The sequence below is a fragment of the Scomber japonicus genome, chromosome 17, assembly GCF_027409825.1.
Source record: "Scomber japonicus isolate fScoJap1 chromosome 17, fScoJap1.pri, whole genome shotgun sequence".
NCBI classification, from domain to species: Eukaryota; Metazoa; Chordata; class Actinopteri; order Scombriformes; family Scombridae; genus Scomber; species Scomber japonicus.
Genome location: NC_070594.1, coordinates 7474068 through 7500197, shown reverse-complemented (window position 1 = coordinate 7500197; position 26130 = coordinate 7474068). Strand labels below are relative to the sequence as shown.

General features: G+C 41.9%; 1 protein-coding gene across 1 annotated transcript in view; it reads right to left on the bottom strand.

The window, feature by feature from the left end:
- Positions 1 to 26130, bottom strand: part of asap2b (ArfGAP with SH3 domain, ankyrin repeat and PH domain 2b) — a 42341-nt gene that overhangs the window by 3031 nt on the left and 13180 nt on the right. The window contains exons 2-24 of the mRNA XM_053337465.1: positions 24486 to 24558; positions 20148 to 20293; positions 19937 to 20011; positions 17464 to 17513; positions 15843 to 15972; positions 15571 to 15656; positions 14558 to 14633; positions 13713 to 13799; positions 12587 to 12690; positions 11627 to 11696; positions 10452 to 10539; positions 10312 to 10360; positions 10030 to 10196; positions 8089 to 8222; positions 7310 to 7404; positions 6997 to 7186; positions 6738 to 6823; positions 5862 to 5977; positions 5575 to 5642; positions 4354 to 4461; positions 2482 to 2704; positions 2259 to 2357; positions 414 to 705 (exon numbers count right to left, since the gene is read on the bottom strand). Of these exons, the coding sequence (XP_053193440.1) occupies positions 414 to 705; positions 2259 to 2357; positions 2482 to 2704; positions 4354 to 4461; positions 5575 to 5642; positions 5862 to 5977; positions 6738 to 6823; positions 6997 to 7186; positions 7310 to 7404; positions 8089 to 8222; positions 10030 to 10196; positions 10312 to 10360; positions 10452 to 10539; positions 11627 to 11696; positions 12587 to 12690; positions 13713 to 13799; positions 14558 to 14633; positions 15571 to 15656; positions 15843 to 15972; positions 17464 to 17513; positions 19937 to 20011; positions 20148 to 20293; positions 24486 to 24558 (2612 nt within the window). The remainder of the gene's footprint in view (positions 1 to 413; positions 706 to 2258; positions 2358 to 2481; positions 2705 to 4353; positions 4462 to 5574; positions 5643 to 5861; positions 5978 to 6737; positions 6824 to 6996; positions 7187 to 7309; positions 7405 to 8088; positions 8223 to 10029; positions 10197 to 10311; positions 10361 to 10451; positions 10540 to 11626; positions 11697 to 12586; positions 12691 to 13712; positions 13800 to 14557; positions 14634 to 15570; positions 15657 to 15842; positions 15973 to 17463; positions 17514 to 19936; positions 20012 to 20147; positions 20294 to 24485; positions 24559 to 26130) is intronic.

Below are 26130 nucleotides of genomic sequence, written 5' to 3'. Positions count from 1 at the left end.
AAGGAAGGAAGGAAGGAAGGAAGGAAGGAGAGGAGGGAGGAAGGAGGAAGGAAGGAGGGAAGGAAGAAGGAAGGAAAGGAGGGAGGAAGGAAAAAGGGAGGAACGAAAGGAGGGAGGAAAGAAGGAAGGAGGGAAGGAAGGAAGGAAGGAAAGGAGGGAGGAAGGAAGGAAAGGAGTAGGGAAAAAGGTAGGAAAGGAGGAAGGAAGGAAGGAAGGAAGGAGAGAAGGAAGGAAGGAAAGGAGTAGGGAACGAGGTAGGAAAGGAGGAAGGAAGGAAGCGGAGCAACATCCAACATTTCAGTCTTAACAAACTACTAACATCTACACACCAGTACAAACCAGCACAGACCAGTAAAGACTAGTGCTGACCAGTCCTGACCAGTACCAGCCACTAAACTGGTACCAGTACCTACCCAGTGGGTGGTTGGGTCGATGTGGGTGATTTGGGCCCTTTCTGTCGGCTCGGCTGGTGGCTGGGGATCGGCGGGGGCAGGACCGGAGCTTTGTGAGGCGGTGGTGGTGGGATGGAGGCTGAAGGTGGGATGGGAGGTACTGGGATGACTGGTGGGACGGAGGGGGGGCCTGCTGTTGGAAGAGGAGGCAGAGGAGGGAGGGGGGTGTTCTTCGCTGACCCGGACCTGGTCTCCATCATGCTGGCTCTCTTGTTTATTGGAGGAGGAGGAGGAGTAGGAGCAGCTGGGGCTACTGGGAGCAGTGGGAAGAAGAGGAGACATCAGATTAGGATTTATTTAACTAGGAGAGTTTTAAAATCAACAAAATAGGAGAGGAAAGGAGTAAGGAGTGAGGGAGGGAGGAAAGGAGGAAGGAAAGGAGTAAAGAGTGAGGGAGGAAGGAAAGGAGGAAGGAAAGGAGTAAAGAGTGAGGGAGGAAGGAAAGGAGGAAGGAAAGGAGTAAAGAGTGAGGGAGGAAGGAAAGGAGTAAAGAGTGAGGGAGGAAGGAAAGGAGGAAGGAAAGGAGTAAGGAGTCAGGGAGGGAGGAAAGGAGGAAGGAAAGGAGTAAAGAGTGAGGGAGGAAGGAAAGGAGTAAAGAGTGAGGGAGGAAGGAAAGGAGGAAGGAAAGGAGTAAGGAGTCAGGGAGGGAGGAAAGGAGGAAGGAAAGGAGTAAAGAGTGAGGGAGGAAGGAAAGGATGGAAGGGAGGAAGGAAAGAAGGAAGGAAGGAAGGAAGAAAGGAAAGGAGTAAGGAGGGAGGGAGGGAGGAAAAGAGGAAGGAAAGGAGTAAGGAGTGAGGGAGGAAGGAAAGGAGGAAGGAAAGGAGTAAAGAGTGAGGGAGGAAGGAAAGGAGTAAGGAGTGAGGGAGGGAGGAAAGGAGGAAGGAAAGGAGTAAAGAGTGAGGGAGGAAGGAAAGGAGGAAAGAAAGGAGTAAAGAGCGAGGGAGGGAGGAAAGGAGGAAGGAAAGGAGTACAGAGTGAGGGAGGAAGGAAGGAAGGAAGGAAGGAAAGGAGTAAGGAGGGAGGGAGGGAGGAAAAGAGGGAGGAAAAGAGGAAGGAAAGGAGTAAGGAGTGAGGGAGGAAGGAAAGGAGGAAGGAAGGAAGGAAAGAAGGAAGGAAGGAAGGAAAGAAGGAAAGAAGGAAGGAAGGAAGGAAGGAAGGAAAGGAGTAAGGAGGGAGGGAGGAAAGGAGGAAGGAAAGGTTTAAAAACTATTACATTCAGGCATGTTAATAGTATTTTAAGATAGACTTTAAAAAAAAGTGAACTTGTCCTTTAAAAGACAAACTGACACATTTTCAGTCAAAATCAGTGACGATACGTTTCCCAGTTTCTTCTTCTCACACTTTGCTGGAAGCTTTTATTTTCTTAAATTTAAGCAGACAGGAAGTGAGGGTATAGTCATGAGCTTTGGGTAGTGACCGAAAGAACAAGACCGCGGGTACAAGCGGCCGAAATGAGCTTCCTCCGTAGGGTGGCTGGGCTCTCCCTTAGAGATAGGGTGAGAAGCTCGGTCATCCGGAGGGAGCTCGGAGTAGACCCGCTGCTCCTCCGCGTCGAGAGGAGCCAGATGAGGAGGCTCGGGCATCTAATCAGGATGCCTCCCGAACGCCTCCCTGGTGAGGTGTTCAGGGCCCGTCCCACCGGTAGGAGACCCCGAGGAAGACCCAGGACACCCCAGGAAGAGCTGGACGAAGTGGCTGGGGAGAGGGAAGTCCTGGGCTTCCCTGCTTAGGCTGCTGCCCCCGGCGACCCGACCCCGGATAAGCGGAAGAGGACAGTAACGGTAACAGACAGGAAGTAGCACTCACCGAATATAGAGGTGCTTCTCTCGGGGGTGTGCGGGTTCGGAGGGTCGGAGGACGATCGCTGTCTTCCTACAGTTTCTATGGGAGCAGCTTTACTTTGTCCTGAGGATGCAGACGGAGACAGATTCAGCTTCCTCCTCATCATCATCATCGTTTCATTAACAAAATAAAATACAAGAGTACAGGATCATAAATACAAAATAAAAGCCTCTCCACAGTGTCTGACCTCTGTTCGGCACTCTGGGCGGTAGCGGCGGTGTCGGCCCCGGCGGCGGCAGGTTGAAGTCCATGGCGGTGCCGTAGGTCTCGTTGTTGATCATCATGCTGGGAACCTGAGGCCGCTGCTTGTCCCGCGCCAGGCTGGCCGCGTCCCGGGCCAACGCCGCCATCGGGCCGCTGCCTGGCACGAAGCAGCTGACCGGACGCTCCTCACGCCGGTTGGGGATCGGCTGCAGCGTCAGAGACAAGTAAGTAAAAGTTTACTCCCTCTTCCTTCCATACTTCTTTCCTCACTTCCTCCTTACTCCCTTCCTTCCTTCCTTACTTCCTCCTTACTTCTTTCTTTCGTTCTTTCTTTCTTTCCTTCCTTCCTTCTCTCCTTACTTCCTTCCTTCCTTACTTACTTCCTTCCTTCCTTCCTTCTTTCCTTCCTTCCTTCCTTCTTTTTTACTCCCTCTTCCTTCCATACTTCTTTCCTCACTTCCTCCTTACTCCCTTCCTTCCTTCCTTACTTCCTCCTTACTTCTTTCTTTCGTTCTTTCTTTCCTTCCTTCCTTCCTTCTCTCCTTACTTCCTTCCTTACTTCCTTCCTTCCTTACTTACTTCCTTCCTTACTTACTTCTTTTTTTACTCCCTCTTCCTTCCATACTTCTTTCCTCACTTCCTCCTTACTCCCTTCCTTCCTTCCTTACTTCCTCCTTACTTCTTTCTTTCGTTCTTTCTTTCCTTCCTTCCTTCCTTCTCTCCTTACTTCCTTCCTTACTTCCTTCCTTCCTTACTTACTTCCTTCCTTCCTTCCTTCTTTCCTTCCTTCCTTCCTTCTTTTTTACTCCCTCTTCCTTCCATACTTCTTTCCTCACTTCCTCCTTACTCCCTTCCTTCCTTCCTTACTTCCTCCTTACTTCTTTCTTTCGTTCTTTCTTTCCTTCCTTCCTTCCTTCTCTCCTTACTTCCTTCCTTACTTCCTTCCTTCCTTCCTCTTTTCCTCCCTTCCTTCCTCCCTCCGTACTCCCCTCCTTCCTTCATTACTTCTTTCTTTCTTTCCTTCCTTCATTCCTCCTTCTTTTCTCCCTCCTTACTCCTTTCTTTCTTTCTTTCTTTCCTTCCTTCCTCCCTCCTTACTCCTTTCTTTCTGTCTTTCCTTCCTTCCTTCCTTCCTCCTTACTTCTTTCTTTCGTTCTTTCTTTCTTTCCTTCCTTCCTTCCTTCCTTCTCTCCTTACTTCCTTCCTTCCTTACTTCCTTCCTTCCTTCTTTCCTTCTTTCCTTCCTTCTTTTTTACTCCCTCTTCCTTCCATACTTCTTTCCTCACTTCCTTCCTCTTTTCCTCCCTCCCCTCCTCCCTCCTTACTCCCTTCCTTCCTTCATTACTTCTTTCTTTCTTTCCTTCCTTCATTCCTCCTTCCTTTCTCCCTCCTTACTCCTTTCTTTCTTTCTTTCCTTCCTTCCTTCCTCCCTCCTTACTCCTTTCTTTCTGTCTTTCCTTCCTTCCTTCCTTCCTTCCTTGCTCCTTACTCCTTTCTTTCTTTCTTTCTTTCGTTTGTTCCTTCCTTCCTTCCTCCCTCCCTCCAGACACCTTTATTTCTTTCTTTCCTTTCTTTCCTTCCTTCCTTCTCTCCTTCCTTCCTTCCTCTTTTCCTCCCTTCCTCCTTACTCCATTCCTTCCTTCCTTCCTTCCTCCCTCCCTTCCTTCCTTCCTCCCTCCCTCCTCAGTCCTTCCTTTTTCCTGCCTCCCTCCTTACTCCTTTCCTTCTTTCCTTCCTTCCTTCCTTCCTTTCCTCCCTCCCTCCCTCCCTCCTTACTCCTTTCCTTCTTTCCTTCCTTCCTTCCTTCCTTCCTTGCCCTGAGGACAACAGGAGGGTTAAGATCCAAACTACTCACCTTGTCCTCCATCTCGTCCTCGCTCTCATCCAGATCCTCATTCTGGAGACGCCACTCGTACTCAACGTGGACGTGGACGTTAAACTTTCCTGTCTGAGCCTGAGTCAACTGAAACACAAAGAGTTTAAATACTATCAGTCTTTATTTGTATCTTATCTTTCACACACAGGTCAAATGAACAGACAAGCTTAAAAAAGAGTAAAATATAAGCAACATTTAAATAGTTAAAAGAGAAAAAAATAGCTAAAAATATCTGTGAAAGTAAAAAATAATCTCCTTTAAAAGCTTTTTAATATCTTTGTAGTGTGAGATGCAGTTAAAAAGTGGAAGTTATAGTTTACTTTTATTTTTATTTTGTGGGTTTAGCTTAGCATAGTTAGCTTAATTTATCATATCTTTCCTCAATTTACTTCACTGTGCAGTTTAACCCTCCTGTTGTCCTCAGGTCAAGGAAGGACAGAAGGAAGGAAGGAAGGAAGGAAGGAAGGAAAGAAGGAAGGAAGGAAAAGAGTAAGTAGGGAGAGAGGGGGGAAAGGAGTACGGAGGGAGGGAGGGAGTAAAGAAGGAAGGAAGGAAGGAAGGAAAGGAGTAAGGAGGGAGGGAGGGAGGAAAGGAGGAAGGAAGGAAGGAAAGGAGTAAGGAGGGAGAGAGGGAGGGAAGAAGGAAGGAAGGATAGAAGGAAGGAAGGAAGGATAGAAGGAAAGGGAGGGAGGGAGGAAGGAAAGGAGTAAGGAGTGAGGGAGGAAGGAAGGAAGGAAGGAAGGAAGGATAGAAGGAAAGGAGTAAGGAGGGAAGGAGGGAGGACGGGAGGAAGGAAGGAAGGAAGGAAAGAAGGAAGGAAGGAAGGAAGGAAGGAAGGAGGGAAGGAAGGAAGGAAGGAACGAAGGAAGGAAGGAAAGGAGTAAGAAGGGAGGGAGGGAGGAATGGAGGAAGGAAGCAAGAAAGGAAGGAAGGAAGGAAAGAAGGAAAGGAGTAAGGAGGGAGGGAGGGAGGGAGGGAGGAAGGAAGGAAGGAAAGGAGTAAGGAGGGAGGGAGGGAGGAAAGGAGGAGGGACGGAAGGAAGGAAGGAAGGAAGGAAGGAAGGAAGGAAGGAAGGAAGGAAGGATGGAAGGAAGGAAGGAAGGAAGGAAGGAAGGAAAGAAATTTCAGTTTAACTGCTGATGTTAAATTAAAGACCATGAAGCTAACCGTAGCGTCTGTGCAACAAACAAAGAGTCTCACCAGTTCTTCACACTGAGTGTGGCGGAGACGTTTGGCGATGTCCAGCGGCGTCTCTCCGGATTCATTCGCTGTGGAGACAAATTTATGAATGAAACAAACATATTGATACCTGAACTTTTATATGAATGATGCTGCATACACATCATATTCTTCAGATCATAATAATGTGCAACTGAGCAGGAAAAAACCGTTATATTCTGTCTTCTAGTCGTATCTAAATACTTAGACCAGGTTTTTGTGCGGATAAAGAGTTAAACATTGATTATTATGGTCTGTTGTGATCTTACTGATGGACACTGAAGCTTTTCCTCTCAGCAGCAGTTTGAGACATTCGCTGTTGTCGGTCAGGCAGCAGTAGTGCAGCGCTGTGCTTCCTCTGGCCGTCTGCTTGTCCAGATTCCCACTGAAACACACACACACACACACACACACACACACACACACACACACACACACACACACACACACACACACACACACACACACACACACACACACACACACACACACACACACACACACACACACACACGTGAGGGTTACTAATCATGTGAGGACACTCCTGCATTCAACACACACTAACCCTCGACATGTCCGCCTCACTGTAACATGCTGAGTGACAGAGACATATCTTTACATCTGCTGAGGTGTCTGTGGTGTTGAAAGGTTCACTCAGCACTCATCCTGATGAAAAAGCCTATTGTGCATGCATAAGCATACGCCCACATGCAAGAACGTTCAGTACACTTAAAGGCCCCGGTTTGGGGGGGTCTACCCCTTTTAAGCCAGGAAAGCATTACCGCATTTCTACCATTAAAACCGGGAAAGCGGATACGTCATTTTGTAGTATTTGTAGTTTTTTCCACCTATTTCCAGTCTCTTGGCCGATGAAATGCATCAGAATATACACGTGGGAGTGTCGCGATGAGTTTGTTGAATTTTTTAAAACCTTTATTAAAGGTTTGGACAAATAAACTCAACTTCTCATGAAAGGAACAGGTATAAGCTCTCAAATACTTCTTTTTAAAATTTCATTTCTATCTGTTACAGAGCCGCCTGAGAAATCAATTATTTAGTAGGCGTTGACACTTCTGTTGAATTTCCAGAAAAACTTAAGTTAATTAAGTGAGAAAACATAAATCACAATTCATCATGAAGTTTACCTGTTTTGGGCGAGGAAGTCGACGATGTGGAGGGAGTTTCTGTCGACCATACGGACCGCCAGGTGGAGCGCCGTCTCTCCAGGTTCCTGAGAAACACACAAACACATATAACACAAACTTCATATCTAATGCCTTAATTGTATTAAATTAAATCAATTAAATTGTATTTAAAGTGCTATATGAGTAAATCTTTATGTATTATCACAGTATGTAGAGTATATGTGTATATGTTTAATTAAAGTCATGCACGTTGTCCTACATGTTCGTTGGGTTGTGGGATCGCCTCCATCAGGTCCGCCCCCTCAGCGTAGACCTGGATGAGAGACACGATGTTTCTGCTCCTGACGGCTTCGTACAGACTCTTCAGCCTGGACGCAGCGTCGGCACACCGCCGCTGGGCGAAGCGCTTCTCCGTGTACTTCGCCGTGATGTAGTCCTTCCTCATCTGCCTGCAAACCAACAAACCAACCGTCACTTTTTACAGTTTCACATGATCCTCGTGAACATCTGACTTCAAAGCGGAAGGGAGGGGGGGGGTAGTGGGGGGATGTGTGAGTGCGGCTGTCACTCACATGTCACTGCTCGGGTTAGGTTTGGTTACGCTCTGCGCTGACAGATCGGCCTCCATGATGTCATTGAAGCTGGCATTTCCGACGTTCTTAGCCAACTGAAACATAATATCGTAAACATCCTGATGAAACATTCACATCCTCAAGCTTTATTTTTGCTGCTCTGAAATTCCTGCTACATGCAAATACTCTGAAAATCTATTTAAATCAGATCCTCAGAGGAAAACTAAGCAGATATATTAAAGGTTCATGCTGCTAGAAGTTAAGTTAAATGTTTAGTTTTTATAGATTCCTCAAGTTTGGACATTTATAATTTAATGTTTATACAATACAAAGGAGGGAGGAAAGAAAAGAAGGAAGGGGGGGAGAAGGAAGGGGGCAGGAAGGAAGGAAAGAAGGGAGGAAGAATGAGGGAGTTAGGGAGAAAGGAAAGAATGAAGGAAAGGAGGGAAGGAAGGAGGGAGGGAGGAAGAAGGAAGGAACGAAGGGAGGAAGAAGGAGGGAGGGAGGGAGGAAGGGAGGAGGGAAAGGGAGGGAGGAAGGAAATAAGGGAGGAAGGGAGAGAGGAAGGAAGGTTGGAAGGAAAGGGAGGGAAGGAAGGACAGAAGGGAGGAAGAAGGAGGGAGGGAGGGAGAAAGGAAAGAAGGAAAGGAGTGAGGAAGAAGGAGGGAAGGAAAGAAGGAAGGAAAGGAGGGAGGAAGGAACAGACAAAACAGGGTCAATTTGACCCAGGAGGACGACAGGAAGTTAAGTAATCACTGGTGACAGTGAAGTGGACTCACCAGCAGCTCGGAGGTCCCCAGGACGTCCAGGTCCAGACTCTGGATCCTGGAGTAGTGGACTCCCATCTCTCTGTGGATCCCCGAGCACTCGATGCAGATCAGCACTCCGAGGTTAGTGGACAGCCAAGTGGGAGCTGACGGGACGACACGGAGACGACTTTAGCCTTTTCTGATTGGTTCACGGAAATCTGTGACATCATGTTTTTACCAGGACCCCGTCATCTCTTTTTTGACCTGGTTTTAATCTATCTTTCATCTCTCTTTCATTTCATTTTTACCCTTTTTGTCTTTTTAATCTATTTTAACCTTTAATGTTTTTTACTCTAACTTTCATCCCTCCTGTCGTCCTCCCGGGTCAAATTGACCCCGTCTCTCTTTTGACTGTTCCTTCTTTCCTCCCTTCTTCCCCTCCACCCCTCTTTCTTTGCTCCCTCCCTTCTTTCTTTCCTTCCTTCCTTCTCTCCTAAATTCCTTCCTCTTTTCGTCCTTCCTCCTTTCCTCCCTCCCTCTCCCCTCCCTCCTTACTCCTTTCCTTCCTTCTCTCCTAAATTCCTTCCTCTTTTCATCCTTACTCCTTTCCTTCCTTCCTTTCCTCCTTCTCTCCTAAATTCCCTTCTCTTTTCATCCTTACTCCTTTCCTTCCTTCCTCCTTTCCTCCCTCCCTCCCTCATTACTCCTTTCCTTCTCTCCTAAATTCCTTCCTCTTTTCATCCTCCCTCACCCCCCCTTATCTCCCCCTCCCTTCTTACTCCTTTCCTTCCTTCCTTCCCGCTCTCCTAAATTCCTTCCTCTTTTCATCCTTCCTCCTTTCCTCCCTCCCTCCCCCCTCCTTCCTTCCTCCTTTCCTTCCTTCTGTTCATCCCTGACCTGAGGACAACAGGAGGGTTAATAAACTTTTTCTCTTATTCTCTCTTATTTTTATTTATTTAATTATTTATTAATTTGCATTGTCTCTTATCAATTTTACTTTACAATTTTTTTTATTTTTTTTTTATCATTCTCATTTTCATCATTCTCATCCCTCATCATTTTTATTCCTTTTCTTTATGTTGTCACTTATTCTGTCTTATTATCAGCTTGTCACGTTGAACTACTTTAACCTGTATCAATGAAAGCTGCTGCCTAATTGATTGATTGATAGCTGGTGTCCTGATTTCCTGCCTGTATTTGAAGCTCTGATGTAAACCCAGGTGAAGGTTTGACGTCTCATTCATCAAAACTTCCCCAACAAACCCGGCTGCTGACAGACGGCTCGGCTGAAACTGTGAACAGCTTGCAGCAGCAGCAGCAGACGTGCAGTGAAACTCTACAGTAACTTGTTCCTCCTGAAACTCATCTGACCAGCAGATCAGGAATGCAAACGCCTCTCCATGCTCGAGTAAAAGTAAACACCAGATTACAATTCACCTCAGATACTCACACTTAAAGACAAGCAGTAGTAGTACTAACAGTAATACTAACAGTAATAGATAGTACAGTAGTAGTACTATTACTAACAGCAGTAGTACTAACAGCAGTAGTACTAGCAGTAGTAGTACTAGCAGTAGTACTAGCAGTAGTAGTACTAGCAGTAGTACTAGTAGCAGTAGTACTAACAGTAGTAGTACTAGCAGCAGTACTAGCTGCAGTAGTACTAGCAGTAGTACTAGCAGTAGTACTAGCAGTAGTAGTACTAGCAGCAGTAGTACTAGCAGCAGTAGTACTAGCAGTAGTAGTACTAGCAGCAGTACTAGCTGCAGTAGTACTAGCAGTAGTACTAACAGCAGTAGTACTAGCAGTAGTAGTACTCGCAGTACTAGCTGCAGCAGTAGTAGTACTAACAGCAGTAGTACTAGCAGTAGTAGTACTAGCAGCAGTACTACTAACAGTAGTAGTACTATCAGTAGTAGTACTAGCTGCAGTAGCAGTAGTAGTACTAGTAGCAGTAGTATTATTACTGACCAGCAGCTCCACAGTCGCAGCAGCCGTCGTTGCCGCTCATCCTCTTCACCTCTCCTACGATGGCTTTGGTCAGCTCCTGAACGAGGTTGTTCTCTCCCTCGTCCTGGTCTCCTTTAAACGCCATGTTCAGCGCCTCCTCCTTACTGTTCTGCAGCACCGACACCCAGCTGGAAAACACAAAAACACAAACACACAAACACACAACAACACCAGATTAGATTTAAAAAAGAGAGAAAATGGAGTTCAGAGGATGATCTGTGATCTGTGGGTCAAACTACTCACATCTGACACTCGCTTTCATCCTCAGCTTGGAAATGATAAGTTCTGTCATCTGGAGGACGGAAACAGACAGGAAGTGAGACACAAAGCAGTCCTGTATCGACATTACGTTAAAAAAAAAGAAGCATTTGTCTGCAGCTTACGTGAGAACAGATCGAAGCTCTTCTTCTCGTCCGGGTTTCTCTTCACTTGGCAGGTGAGCAGGTTGAGTTTGGCAGGAGGTCTGTTAGCCTGAGAGAGAACGAGAGGAGAGGAGGGTGAGACGGCAGCAAGGATCAAACAATACTTCACTGATATGGACACCAAAAGGCTCTTAGGATGGTAATGTAATACAGCTCTGTCCACAACTTTGGCCCAGACTGAAATGTCTCAACAAGTTTTCATCATATTCAGAGAACGAGAGGACTAGACTCATGTCACAAACTACTAACCACCACCTGATAAACACACCTTCTATTTTTTAACAGGAAGCTTTTTAAGACTCTAAATACTTCTCATAATTTCTTTGTTGCGGTACTCCTGACACATAAGACTGTCTAATGTGAGAATTATGGAAGTAGTGTAGTGTAGCTAGCAGAGATGTGACTTTTCCACTAGGTGGAAGATACCCCAAAACACTTCACACAACAACCTTAAAAATACATCATTAATAAAAGCACAAGCACTAAAAGCACAAAGCAGCACAGAGCATCAATCACACATTAAAGCAGTTTCTAAATAAATATACTAAATTCATTAAATTGAGTTTAACTTGGAAATATCGTTAATTAGATATAAAAGGTTTCTCCTCTTTGACACTGAAGTTAAAAAAGACCCTCAACACTACTTTTATGGTAACACTACATTTATTATTTCACCTTATTTTCCCCCCATTTTTATTTCATAATGTCTCAAACTTAGTGTTTAGCATAAAGATTATAAGAGCTTAATCTGGCCAGAGGTTTAAAGACAGCTTAATGTGAGAAATGAGAAAGTTTTATAAAAGAGAGAGAGAGCTTCCCCTCCACCCCTTCAGCCATCTATAAGTGTCAGATTTTAAATCAGAGCTCGTCCTCCTCGTCCCACCCTTCTCTTTGACATCCTCTTTCTTATGCTCTTTCTTCTCTTCCTCCTCTTTCTCTTCCTCTGTTCCTTGCTGTCGTTTGACTCTTCTTGTAAAAACTTTAAAATAAAAAAAAAAGAAAAGTAATAATAAACGTTTCCCCCCGGCTGATATAAGCAGACTGTATTTTATTGGACATGCAGCAGGCGGGAGGGAGGGAGGAGCTTCGCATGCAGGAGGAGAACCAATAGGAGGAGAAGATGCGTGCCGTCTTACCGTGCCGTGGCAGATAGTCAATAAACCGTTCTTCACCGAGCATTTCCTCTTCTGCCAAACCCTCCTCAGTCTGAAGGAGACACAGCGATCGATCGATCGATTGATTGATTGATTGATTGTACAAATTCAACAAGAACTTTAAGGATAATTACCATTTTTTACAACCTGGATCTTATTTCTAGCATAAAATATGATCATTTACTCACCCAGACAACTTTGGTGTCATTTGGAGTCGTTCGGACGTAAGCATAATCCCTTTAAAGTGACTTAATTTACTTAATTTCACCTTGATCAGTATGTTAAGTTTTTATGGTGAAATGAAAAAGCTCTCTTTACTATAATAAATATTTGTGCTTGTTTTTCCTTTAAATCTGGTGCATTAGACTAAATGAGAGTTATTGTCACTGATCAAAGTCAAATTAAAATAAATACTAAAGCAGTCAGATTTTAACCCCTCCGCACTTCAAAAAACGCATTATCTGCCACGAAACTAGTTCATTTCACCAATATGTAGTTATGATATGTTAGTGCTATTCCCCTCCGAGCCCGTGGTGGCATATTATCAACATCCAGGGTCTGTAGGTTGTCCTAGTAACCTCTGATCTGGATGATGTCATCAACCCGGTTTATCATTGAGCGGAAATCCTCTAGTGTTGTGATACAGACGCGTATCTCCTGGCCTCACATGCCACCACGGGCTCGGAGGGGAATAGCACTAACGTATCATAACTAAATATTGGTGAAATGAACTAGTTTGGCGGCAGATTATGTGTTATATAGAGGCTGCGCTTCGGTGCCCCAAAGTTGTCTGGGTGAGTAAATGATCGTATTTTATGCTAGAAATAAGGTCCAGGTTGTAAAACACAGTAATTATCCTTTAATGTGTGTGTTGATGTGAAAGCTCTACAGTACAGAGGGACAGAGGGTTTATTCTCCTGTAGGGTTTTAGGGTTCACTCACCCCTCACTTCTCTTGTAAAGAACCCCGGAGCGCTCGGTGCCGTGGGCCTTGTTGCCCTGCAGCTGATGGAGGCTGTAACCTGCGCTCTGCTTCGTCTGAGAGTCCTGCAAACACACGCAGACAACATTAAACCTTCACATTTATACTCTATGTTTTCATTTGATTTTATCTGAAACTTCAGATCAACTTTTAAATACATGTTTTTGAGCACAGAAGGAGGACTGTGGACGAATGAATACAGCAAGAAAAAACTGGTTTAATGTTCATTTGGGCTCCTGAGTGTTGATTTAACCCTCCTGTTGTGCTCAGGTCAAGGAAGGAAGGAAGGAAGGAAGGAAGGAACTAACAAAATGAGGAAGGAAGGAAGGAAGGGTGGAAAGAGGAAGGAAGGGAGGAAAAGAGGGAGGGAGGAAGGAAGGAAGGAAGGGAGGAAAGAGGAAGGAAGGAAGGAAGGAAGGAAGGAACTAACAAAATGAGGAAGGAACGAAGGAAGGGAGGAAAGAGGAAGGAAGGGAGGAAAAGAGGGAGGGAGGGAGGAAGGAAGGAAGTGGGGAAAGAAGGAAATGAAGGAAGGAATGAAGGAAGGGAGGAAAGGAGGAAAGAAGGAAGGAAGGAAAAGAGGGAGGAAGGAAGGAAGGAAGAAAGGAAGGCAGGAAATGAGGAAGGAAGGAAGGAAGGAAGGGAGGAAAGAGGAAGGAAGTGTGAAAAAAGAAAATGAGGAAGGAAGGAAGTAACAAAGGATTGAAGTAAGGAGAGGAAAGAAGGAATGAGGAAGGAAGGAAGGAGAGAAGGAAGGAAGGAACAGTCAAAAGAGTTAGGGTCAATTTGACCCGGGAGCACAACAGGAGGGTTAATAAAGATCCGTCCTTTAAACTCATTATTCTCACTCATTAAAAATAACTTTTATCCCTTTGGGCAATTTAGCTGATGGGTCAGTGACAAATAAGTTTCTTGGAAGGAAGGAAAAGAAGACAGGAAGGAAAGAGGGCCGGATTGCATCCCTCAGTGGGCCGATTCTGGCCCGCAGGCCGCATGTTTGACACCCCTGCTCTAAACCTTGCCAATGAACTGTAGTGAACGTAAAGTAATTATACAAGTTCATATTTTATAAATATGAGTTTCTCACGTCTTTCTGCTCCGACTGCAGCGAAGTCTTCAGCACGTCTCGGAGCTGAATGAGCTGTTTCCTCTCTCCGTCCTGCGTCTGTTTAATCTGATGAACACAAACAGAGACAGTATTATAATTTAATATCATAAATATAGTATCAGTACAAGGTGTGTCCAAAATTTTGACTGCTTCTGTATAACTGTTAAATCAGGGGTCAAACTCATTTTTATTCAAGGGCCACATACAGACCAATCTGATCTCATGTGGGCCGGTTCATTAAAAAGATGGAGGGAAGAAAGGAAGGAAGGAAATAAGAAGGGAAGGAAGGAAAGTGAGGCAAAAGGAAGGAGGGAAGAAAGGTAGGAAGGACAGATGGAAGGAAGGACAGAAGGACAAAAGGGAGGAAGGACAGATGGAAGGAAGGACAGAAGGACGAAAGGGAGGAAGGACAGATGGAAGGAAGGAACAAAGAAAGGATAAAAGGAAGTAGGAAGGACAGATGGAAGGAAGGACAGAAGGAAGGAAGGGAGGAAGGACAGATGGAAGGAAGGACAGAAGGAAGAAAGGGAGGAAGGACAGATGGAAGGAAGGACAGAAGGACTAAAGGGAGGAAGGACAGATGGAAGGAAGAAAGGGAGGAAGGACAGATGGAAGGAAGGAAGGAACAAAGAAAGGAAAAAAGGAAGGAAGGAAGGACAGATGGAAGGAAGGAAAAGAACACAGGAAGGAAAGTGGGCCGGATTGCACCCCTTGGCGGGCCGGTTCTGGCCCACGGGCCGCATGTTTGACACCCCTGTATTAAATACTATTATGATACTCTTTCCATGCTGCGTTGCTCTGTAACATCTTTAAACTCTTCTCACCGCTGTCAGGTCTGTGGCCAGTTTCTCTACGGAGGGTTTCAGACTCTCGACGGCTTTCAGTCCGTCCTGGAAAAAACTGAACACAAAATACCAGAAAGAAAAAAAAAAAGACTTTAGTGGAAAATTTGAGGAGTTTTGCACCAAAATAAATAAACTACACTTGAAAAATGTGGGAAAATACCAACTAGAGATGATAAATCCCTGAATGTTTATTAAATTAGTTCCACTTTAACATCTGCTGAAGGGAAATAAACTTTGTGGAAACTCGAAACTAAATAAAACAATGTGGAATTAATTGATTACATGTTTACAGATGTGATACTAGAGTTAGTTTAACCTTTGAATTTTTCATTATTCACAGATTTCAGGCATTCAAAAGTTGGATATTTTCTTGCTTGTTTATGTGACTAGGCGTCTGGTGGTGATTTCCGACTGATTTAATCCATAGACTGTGTAAAAGAAATGGACGTAACATCCGTGACGTCACCCATTGGTTTGTGGACTGCTGCTCGGAAGCCAACAGTTTCGAATCTAGGCAGCGCCATCTTGAAAATTTCAGGTGCATGCTGGGAAAAATAAAAACATGGATTCTACTTATATGGGCATGAGGCGGAGCGGGGAGGTTGCTATGGTTGCGAGGGCTGGATCTCGAGGACATTGGTCAATCAACCTGTCAATCACAACGTAGCCACGCCCCCTAATGCATAACCTGCTTTATCGTCACATATAAAATCAGGGAGGCCAAAATGTCCCAAATGAACATCATACTGCATTGAAGAAGGCTTTAAACTAGCGATTGAGACCATAAACACATTTTGAAAACGTTTACTGAGGTTAGAAATCAAGTGAGAAGTTGGTGAATTCTCCATTGACTTGTATAGAGACGGTCGCCCCCTGGTGGCCTTTTGATAGAATGCAGCTCTAAGTTACTTCTGCGTTGGCCTCATTTCAGAGGACCAGAACTCCCCACCTGATTTAAACATGTTTTTGTCTTTAAATGATTTTTGACGTACTTGCACTGAGCGTGGAAATACTTGATGAGGTTCTGGAGGAAGTCGATGCCTTTCTTCTGTTTGATCTCGTTCACTTTCAGGAGATACTGCAGAGAGAAAAACCAGAGAAGAAGAAAATTAATCAGATTTTCCAAAAAACTGAGGGCTTATGTCTTTTACACATTTAATAAAACATGAAACACATTCTCGAACCTCCTCTATAATTTAATACGGTGAGAAAAAGAAAGAAGAGATGAATCATGTGACCTCTGACCCTCGGTGGTTGAGCTTACCTCACACATCTGCAGCTGGAAGAGTCGTCTCTCCTTCTCCATCTCCTCGGCGATCTCTCCTCCGCTGAACTCGGTGCGAATCATCCCGTGCTGCTTGGCGTGTTCCCGCTTCTCCTTCTCGATCTTAGCTCTGTGGAGGTCAAAGGTCAAAGTTAGGACACTGGAAAGTAACTTGGTAAATATTACAGCTTGTAGTTTTAGACGTGGGTGTTAAAATTATGTTTTAGGAAGAAGGAAGGAAAAGAGAGAGGAAGAAAGGAAGGGATGAAGAAGAAAGGAAGGAAGGAAGGAAGAAGAAAGGAAAGGAGGAAGAAAGGAAAGGAGGAAGGAAGGAAGGAAGGAAAGGAGGAAGGAAGAAAGGAAGGGAGGAAGAAGAAAGGAAGGAAGGAAGGAAAGTAGGAAGGAAAGGAAGGGAGGAAGAAGACAGGAAAGAAGGAAGGAAGGAAGGAAGGAAAGGAGGAAGGAAGGAAGAAAAGGAGGGAAGGAAGGAAAGGAGGAAGGGAGAAAGGAAAAGAGGTAGGGAGGAAGGAAGGAAAGAAGGACAGAGGAAGGAAGGAAGGAAGGAAGGAAAGGAGGAAGGAGGGAGGGAGAAAGGAAAAGAGGTAGGGAAGAAGGAAGGAAAGGGGGAGGGAGAAAGGAAAAAAGGAAAGACGGGAGGAACAACGGAAGGAAGGAGGAAAGAAGGAAGGAAGGTAGGACGGAGGGAGGGAGGAAAAAAGGAAAGAGGGAGGGAGAAAGGAAAAGAGGAAAGAAGGAAAGAAGGGAAGGAGGGAGGTAGGAAGGACAGATGGAAGGAAGGAAGGGAGGAGGGAGAAAGGAAAAGAAGAAGGGAGGAAGACCGTCTGTTTTCACTGTTCCTTCTTTCCTCCACCCTTCTTTCTTTGCTCCCTCCTCCTTCCATCCTTCTTTCCGTCCTCCCTCCCTACTCCTTTCTTTCCTTCCTTCCTTCCTTCCTTCCTCCTTACTCCTTCCTTCCTTCCTTCCTTCCTTCTCTCCTAAATTACTTCTACTTTTCGTCCTTACTCCTTTCCTTCCTATCCTTCCTTCCTTCCTTCCTTCCTCCTTTCCTCCCTCCCTCCCTCCTTAGTCCTTCCTTCCTTCCTTCCTTCCTTCCTTCCTTCTCTCCTAAATTCCTTCCTCTTTTCCTCCTTACTCCTTTCCTTCCATCCTCCTGTCCTTCCTAGACCTGAGGGCAACATGAAGGTTTTAAACAACTTGAAATGTTTGAAAGAGGAATTAAAGTCCGTTTCCTCTTTTCCCAGAAGATAAAATAGTTGATGTTTTATTATTATTCACGTTTAACGGGTTGTGAAACTTACTAAACTCAAACACGACACTTTCAGAAGCAAAGTGAAATCTTTCTAAAAGCTTCGACCAGCAGATGAAAAGCTTTGATATCAGAGAGTAGTGAAGAGTGAAGAGCGAAGAGTGAAGAGTGAAGAGTGAAGAGTGAAGAGTGAGGAGTGAAGAGTGAAGAGCGAAGAGTGAAGAGCGAAGAGCGAAGAGCGAAGAGCGAAGAGCGAAGAGCGAAGAGCGAAGAGCGAAGAGCGAAGAGTGAAGAGCGAAGAGCGAAGAGCGAAGAGCGAAGAGTGAAGAGTGAAGAGTGAAGTGGTTTCCTTACAGCTTGGTCTCGTAGTCCTTCCAGGCTTTATCGAACGGCTTCTTCAGATCCTGACGACACAAAACACGTCACACCAGGTTAATGAGACTCTGACCAATCACAGCACAGCGCTGACTCACATCACACAAACACAGACGGAGAGCGAGCGGACTTCGACCTGCGAGCTGAGAGCTGAGAGCTGAGAGTCACTCCAGAAATATTTAAAGGTGATAACACGTGTGAGTGTGAGAGTGTTTTTATAATAGGAGGGAACTGTGAACTCTGGCAGCTTCTTTCTTTTAATCTTAGTCTTTATTTAATATTTTTCATAATTTAGTTTAGTTTAGTTTATTTGGATCCCCATTAGCGGTTACCCAGGCAACAGCTACTCTTCCTGGGGTCCATAATAATAATAATATTAATAATGTTCGCACTTCAACAACTTATTGATTATTCAAGAAAATAAGATTAATTGTGAATGAAAATAGTCATTAATTGCGGCCTTACTGCAGATTAATCACCACAATTACTAATAATTTGAATTTTTCACATATAATCTTTATTTTTAAGATCATAAATAAATAAAAAAAAAGATGAGTAAGTCTTTTTTAAAACCAGATTCAGCGTCTCAAATGTGATAATTTCCTGTTTTTTCAGTATTTCGGAGTTTTGGACTTTTTGGTTGAGCAAAACAGCGGACTTCGACCTGCGAGCTGCGAGCTGAGAGTCACTCGAGAAATATTTAAAGGTGATAACACGCGTGAGTGTGAGTGTGTTTTTATAACAGGAGGGAACTGTGAACCTTGGCAGCTTCTTTCTTTTAATCTTAGTCTTTATTTAATATTGGATCAGAAGCACATTCATAAATTAGGAAGCAGAGAAAGAGAGCAGCATGAAGATAAGGCTAGGTTTCCTTTAAGACTTTACACATATTTTAACCAAATTTCCAGAATATCAGCCAAAAAGAAATTCCAAAAAGGAAGGGAGGAAGGAAGGAAGGAAGGAAGGAAGGACATAAGAAGGTAAGGAAAGAAAGACAGACAAAAGGAAGGAGGGAACGAAGGGAGGAAGGACATACGGAAGGAAGAAAAGAAGGAAGGAAGGAAGAAAGGAAGAAACGAAGGAAGGAAAGAAAGACAGACAAAAGGAAGGAGGAAAGGAAGGGAGGAAGGACATACGGAAGGAAGAAAAGAAGGAAGGAAGGAAATAAGAAGGGAAGGAAAGAAAGACAGACAAAAGGAAGGAAGGGAGGAAGAACATACAGAAGGAAGGAAAGAAGGAAGGACAGATGGAAGAAAGGGGGGAAGGGAGGAAGGAAGGAAGGTAGGGAGGAAGGAAGGAAGGTAGGGAGGAAGGAACAAAGAAAAGAAAAAAGGTGTGGCAGCTTCTTTTTAAAATGTTAGTCTATATTTAATATTTTTCATCATTTTCTGACTTTTTTTAACAAACAACTTATCCATAAATCAAGAAAATAAGATTAATTGTGAATGAAAATAGTCATTCATTGCGGCCTTACTGCAGATTAATCACCACAATTACTAATAATTTGAATTTTTCACATATTTGAATCATGAACATTATTTTTATGATAACAAATTTAAAAAAAAAAGATCAGTAATTCTTTTTTAAAAACAGATTCAGACAAATAACCAAAGCAGAGTAAGTAAAAAATATTCACTTCAATCTGTTCATCTTTAACTTTTTGAAGATAACTTTTAATGTGCGGCACTTCAGAGCTGCAACAATTAGAGGATAAACTGATTACTGGCCAATTACTGAATTAATCGCAGATTATTTTGATAATTGATTTATCATTTTGAGTCATTTTTAAGAAGTGAAAATGACCAAACTCTCTGAATCCAGCTTCTGAAATGTGAATATTTTCTGGTTTATTGAGTTCTCTAAGAAAACAAACTGAATATATTTGATTTGTGGACAAAAGGAGACATTTGAGGACGTCATTGTGAGGTCAGTATCAGATATTGGATATCATTTTTTGACCTAACAACTTATCAATTATTCAAGAACATAAGATTAATTGATGATGAAAATAGTCATTAACTGCAGCGAGATTAATCACCACAATTTGAATCATGAACATTATTTTTATGATACGTAAATGAAAAAAAAAAGATGAGTAACTCTTTTTTAAAACCAGATTCAGCATCTCAAATATGATGATTTCCTGTTTTTTCAGTATTTCGGAGTTTTGGACTTTTTGGTTGAGCAAAAAAAAAAACATCTGAAAACATTTGACGTCAGCTCGGAGTTTCTTTCTATTTCCGACACACACACACACACACACACACACACACATATATATATATATATATATTTATATTTATATCACGCTGACACTAGATACTGACACTAGGTTGTGACACTCTATAACTCAAAGCAGCAGATTAACACATAGTAAAAATACTCAGTAAATCATTCTTAATATAACACAAACCACACTTCAGCACACTTTTATTTAAAACTGAACACGAACCCCTTTCACTCCTTTCAGGTCTCCCTTCAGCAGACTGTCCAGGGGGAAAGTGATGATGTTGTTCATGTTCTGCAACTGCAAACAGGAAGTGGCGTTTAAAAAAGAAGTGAGGAGTCAGAGCTCAAAGTGTCTTCATAAGAGAAAAAGCTTCCTCTAATAACGGCCGCAGAGGGAAACTGTTGACTGAGCCGTGTGTGCTGAGTCTCCTCACCAGGTTTTTGAAGAGCGCCGCCAGCTCTCTGGTGAAGACGGCGAACTTGATGAAGGCGGTGCCGACGTCGGCGTCGTCTCGGCCCACGCAGTTGTCCCCGAACTTCTCCATGGACTGGATGTACTGGTCCTCGTGGTCCACATGAGCTGAAACACACAGAAGCCAAAACCAGTCAAAAACCAAATCAACACCCCAAAGATCAGTTTTACTAGTATTAATAACTATTCTACTTTTATTCATATTATATCTTTTAATCTCTTTTTTAATCCAGTTTTAGTCTAGCTTTTATTAAACTATTATTTACTAATTCTTTTTCTTTAATCTCTATTAACCTAGGTTAGTTTTTTTTTTACTCCAACCCTTTTCCCTTTTTTTAATAAAAAAATATTTATTTTTTCTTATGTATTCATTTATTTATCTTTATTTATTTAAATGTATTTATTTATTCTTATTTATTTATTTATCCTTATTTATTTATTTATGTATTTAATTCATGTATTTAATTAGTCTTATTTATTTATCTATGTATTTTTAAATTTTTTTTAAATTTTTTTTTATTGAATCTAATCTATTTATTCATGTATTTTTTGTTTATTTTTAAATGTATTTATTTATTCTTATTTATTTTTTATATATATTGTAATTTTTTTAAATTTAATTATTTATCAATTTTTTTTAAATTTAATTATTTCATTTAAATTTTCTGAACATTTTTATCATTCTTACTTGCTCTTGAGTAGATTTGGTCAATTTTTATCCTTTAATTTGGTCTTTATCTTTGTCTCCTTGTCGTTTTTATTCCTTTCTTTTTATCACTCTGTCTTAAAGCGATGGTTCTGCGTAATTTCGACCTAGCAACAGGTACTAACAGGACCACCAGTGTATCTAGTAAATAACCCCACTAATAATGCCTGGATTATTATCAAACTTCTACAGTAGTACAAATAGAGTCTTAACTCATAAATCGATGCGTTGGAAAGTTTGTAAGTACACCAGGAGTTTATTAAAATAAGCGGCTAATGCTAAAGCTCTAAACATCGTCGAAATCTCGCGCGATCACTGAAATACCGCGTTGTCTCGCGAGATCCCGCACAGATCTCTAGATGAGCTGTGCTTCATGGTACATAGGTTGAAATTACGCCGAACCATTGCTTTAATGAAAGGTACTATATAAATAAAGTATGACTGATTAATTTAATTAGCCTATATGCTTCATAATCAGGTTGCAGACATGTAAAAGAGAAGAAATCAATCTAAAAACACACACACAGCTCTTAACTAGAAAGCAGACACCTGTGTTTCCTCCAAAAATAAACCAGTTTCACTTTTGCTTAGTGTTTGTTTAATTTAAGTGACAGAAACTATGAACATGAAACCACGAGCTGCGTTCACTCTTCAAACAGCTGCTTCGTGTTAGGTTATATTTACAGTCTGTATTTAGGAGGTCAAATGTCAGAGAGCTAAAACAGAAAAGAGAAAGAAAAGTGAACTTTCAAGGGTTTTTTTTAACTTTCAAAACAGGATGATTTTTTTTCTTCACACACAAACACACACACACACACACACACACACACACACACACACACACACACGTCGGTTTGTCGCAACAACCGCAGCACGTGAAACCTCGTCCGCATACATACCCACAAATTTGTGTGTTTTTCTTTATTAACATTTATAAAGCAGAAGTGCTTTATCTTTAATTATAGATTGTGTTAATGATGTGAAGTTGGTCTGAAGAGCAGATATTTGAGTTAAAAGTCAGTAAAACATGAGAATATTCTGTTTTGGTGTTTAGTTTGGTCTCTTTGTCTTCTCAGTGTCTCAGCTTTTAAGCCGTGGTGTCGGTGGGCGTCTCTCGCTAGGCATGCTGGGACAGGAAGGAGGTATGACAGGAATGTTTGGAGGTGAGACTCCACCTGCCCGAACACCGATCGCCACGCTGACACTGAAACAGAAACCCAGCCCACCACCAGCTCCACAGTCTCGTTCTGCAGTAAACTAGGTCAAGGTTTTAATAGATTTACATTTCAGTTTTAACTTGTATTTAAGTTTTAAATCCGTCTGCAGATGCAAAGACTGATGAGTACTGATACTGATCTAAAGGATACAACCTGAAAAATGAGATAAAACAACATAAATTTATCATCAAGTTTATTTTTGTGCTGCAGATGCTCAGTATGCAGTAAAAATAATCATATAAGACATTATTTACTTTATTTTAATCATTTATTTTATTGTATTTATGTTGTAAAATATATGTTCATTTTATTGATTTTATTTATTTTCTTTTATTCTATTTTAGCTATTTTTTAATTTAGTTTTTATTCCACTTTATTGTATTATTATTATTATTAAATCTATTTTATTTTATCACATTTTCATCATTTAGTCTCAAAATGTTTTGTTGTCTTATTATCTGCTTGTTATTTGTGACTTTCAGGAGTATTAATCTCTATTAATAAAGTCATAAACTAGTACAGTTTGATGGATTGATTGATTTATATTCAGTATTGATGAATTAATTATCTGATATCAGGAAGGAGCTGCTTGATTCAGGTCTTGAACGTCCTGGTTGAAAACTACTGACATGATGCGATCCTCTACAGAGAAGATGTCTCACTCTGTTGGATTTGTTGGAACGACAGAAACTAAAACTACACAGTAGAGCTTCTTCCCACACAGATGCTCTTTGGATGACTCATCGATTAAATCAGGACAATAATCTATTTAAAATATTCCTGGATCAGCTCAGATAAGGATCGGATCGTTAGGATCAGCTCGAGGCGTCTGTAGTTGTATAAGAAGCGTGTTGGTGAGACATCCTCAGCTTTCAAACTCTCTGACAGTGCAACAGGGCTAATAATGGTTTTCATTACTCATTAATCAGTCTAATACTTTCTGGATTACATCATCAGTTGTTTAGTCTTTGAAATGTCAGAAAATAGGGAAAAATGTTGATAATTTTTTCCCAAATCCCAAGGTAACATTATCATTAACAAGGTAACATGATCAAATTTTATACATTATACTTATTATACTTTTCCACATCATGCAGCTTATTATTACTCTTTTTTTCTCTACTATTGCTGTTCAATACTTCCTGCCTTTTTTTTTGTCATAGGCCTCTGTCATTGTCACTTTTCTTGACTATATATCTTCTTTTTTTTTTAACATTTAAAACAACGCCACCAGTGTGTTTTAGCACATTATAGCCTGTAAAGTACATTCACACATACAGTTACCATAGTAACAGCTTTCAATTCAATGGAAATCAACCCACACAGATCTGAAACCAGCTGCTAATAGATTATATCTTTGTACATGATGACACTATGAAGCAGAAACTTGCAAATAATCTATATTAAAATGGGTAAAAAGTGACAATATGCTCTGTTGGTTTTATTCAGGATCATCATTCAGTGCTTTTCTGTCAGTTCTCAGATGTCAGACTGTCTTTGAATGCACCGTTTATTTCTGAAAATGCACTCAAACTGTCATTAAAGCATTTATAGAGAATATTTTCTACCTTAAACTGCAGTTAAAGTGAGTGTAATGTACGTCTGAATGTTTACTTTCATATCTATCTATCTATCTATCTATATTCAGCCATTTGCACCTTTTCTAACTGACTTCGGTCACTTCTACCACACTTTATATTTATATTTATTTAAGCACTACCCAATTTAGAAGTGTTATCTTTTTATTTATTACTGTGTGTATTCTTATGATCATGACTAAAATGGTGAAGATTTAGTCCTCCTATGACTTTACTGTTATAGAGGACTAAGGAAAACAGAAAATATTCATGATAAGAAAGTGGAATCAGAGAAATTGGACGTACTTTAAATGAGTAATTATCCCAAAGAAAGAGAGTTGGTAATTCATTTAATAGTTGGTAACTAATTAATTAATAGACTAATTGTTGCAGATGTTCAGTACAACATGAAAAAGAGAGGACTACAGTTACCATCATTCTTTGGGAGCTACAGACAGCGTTGCCATGGAGACAGCACAGCAGTTAGATTGAACTTCACATTTAATCTCATTATTGTTGAGTTTTTTATTCCCAGCTTTTATTTCTTAGACATTTCTTAAAGTCAGACAACCATCACTGAATCTTTTTAATACTGAAGGAAACTTTTAAACATGAAGAATGACCCAAAACCAAGAAGAGCCAAAACTAAAGGACGTTAAGTGACTAAGTGACTAAGTGACAGTGTTCATGACTGAGCAGATCGGCTTACAGGCAGACAGGAAGTGAGAGACTGAAACGGTGTCTGTGGTGAGAAGCATTCAGTATTTTTGGACACATTGAGGTTACGCTGCTTAACTCACCCAAACCAGAAGTGTTGATGGACTTCACCGACTTCTTGATCTTATGTAGAACCGATCGGTCCAAGTCCAGAGCCTGAGGATCACAAACAACAAACACACACTCTGTTCATTTTTATCTTTATTTTTTTTTAACATTTAAAAAGAACGCCACCAGTGTTTTTTAGCACATTGTAGGCAGCAAAGTACATTCACACATACAGTTACCAGAGTCACAGCTTTCAATTCAATGAAAGTCAACCCACGGAGATCTGAAACCAGCTGCTAATAGATCATATCTTTGTACCTGATGACACTATGAAGCAGAAACTTGCAAATAATCTATATTAAAAAGGATAAAAAATGACAATATGCTCTGTTGGTTTTATTCAGGATCATCATTCACTGCTTTTCTGTCAGTTCTCAGATGTCAGATTGTCTTTGAATGCACCGTTTATTTCTGAAAATGCATTCAAACTGTCATTAAAGCATTTATAGACAATATTTTCTACACTAACCCTTGTGTCGTCCTCCCGGGTCAAATTGACCCCGTCTTATTCTTCTTTCCTCCCTTCCTTCCTTCCTTCTGTCTGTACTTCCTCCATCCCCCTTTCTTCCCTCCTTCTTTCCTTCCTTCCTTCCTCCCTCCTTTCCTTCCTTCTTCCTTCTTTCCTTTCCTCCCTTCCTTCCTCCCTCCTTTCCTTCCTTCCGTCTTTTCCTTCCTTATTCCTTCCTCCCTTCCTTCTTTCCTCCCTCCCTCCTTCTCTTTCTTTCCTCTGTCCTCCTTTCCTCTGTCCTATCTTTCTTCCTTCCTTCTTTCCTTTCCTTCCTTCTTTCCTTTCCTCCCTTCCTTCCTCCCTCCCCCTCCTTTCCTCCCTTCTTTCCTTTTCTTCCTTCCTTCCTTCCTCCCTTCTTTCCTCCCGTTCTCCCTCCTTTCCTTCCTTCCTTCCTTCCTTCCTTCCTCCCTCCCTTCCTTCCTTCCTTCCTTCCTCCCTCCCTTTCTCCCTCCTTTCCTTCCTTCTTTCCTTTCCTTTCCTTTCCTTTCCTTTCCTTTCCTCCCTTCCTCCCTCCCTCCTTCCTTCCTTCTTCCTTCCTCCCTTTCTCCCTCCTTTCCTTTCCTTTCCTCCCTTCCTCCCTCCTTTCCTTTACACCTTCCGTCCTTGACGGGAGGACAACAGGAGGGTTAAACTGCAGTTAAAGTGAGTGTAATGTGAGTCTGAATGTTTACTTTCAAAGATGTAATAGTGAAAATTATCTTTACACCGAGTAAAAGGAAAGTAAAAACTATTGTTATATTGAACAGTGTCTGACAGTAGAAAAAGAGGAAACACAGAAATACCATGGTGGTGACAAACAATGAGATGAGGTTACACACCACGAGACTGAACCACCACTCAACAACCAGGATGTCCCAGTTAAATATAAATTAACAGTATTTTACAGACGCAACAGGACGGCTAAAATAAAATTCAGAACAATAAAATGAAACCTGAAAACTTCATGATATATCTGTCGTGGTTATTTTAAAGCCACAGACCACATTGTGTAGCGCTCAAGCAAGCGTGCGTTGCCTGTTGCTAAATGAGCCTTTATACGAAAATACACACAACATATATAAAAAATAATTCATGTGAAACGACACGACACGTAAAAAGTGATGTAAGTCTGA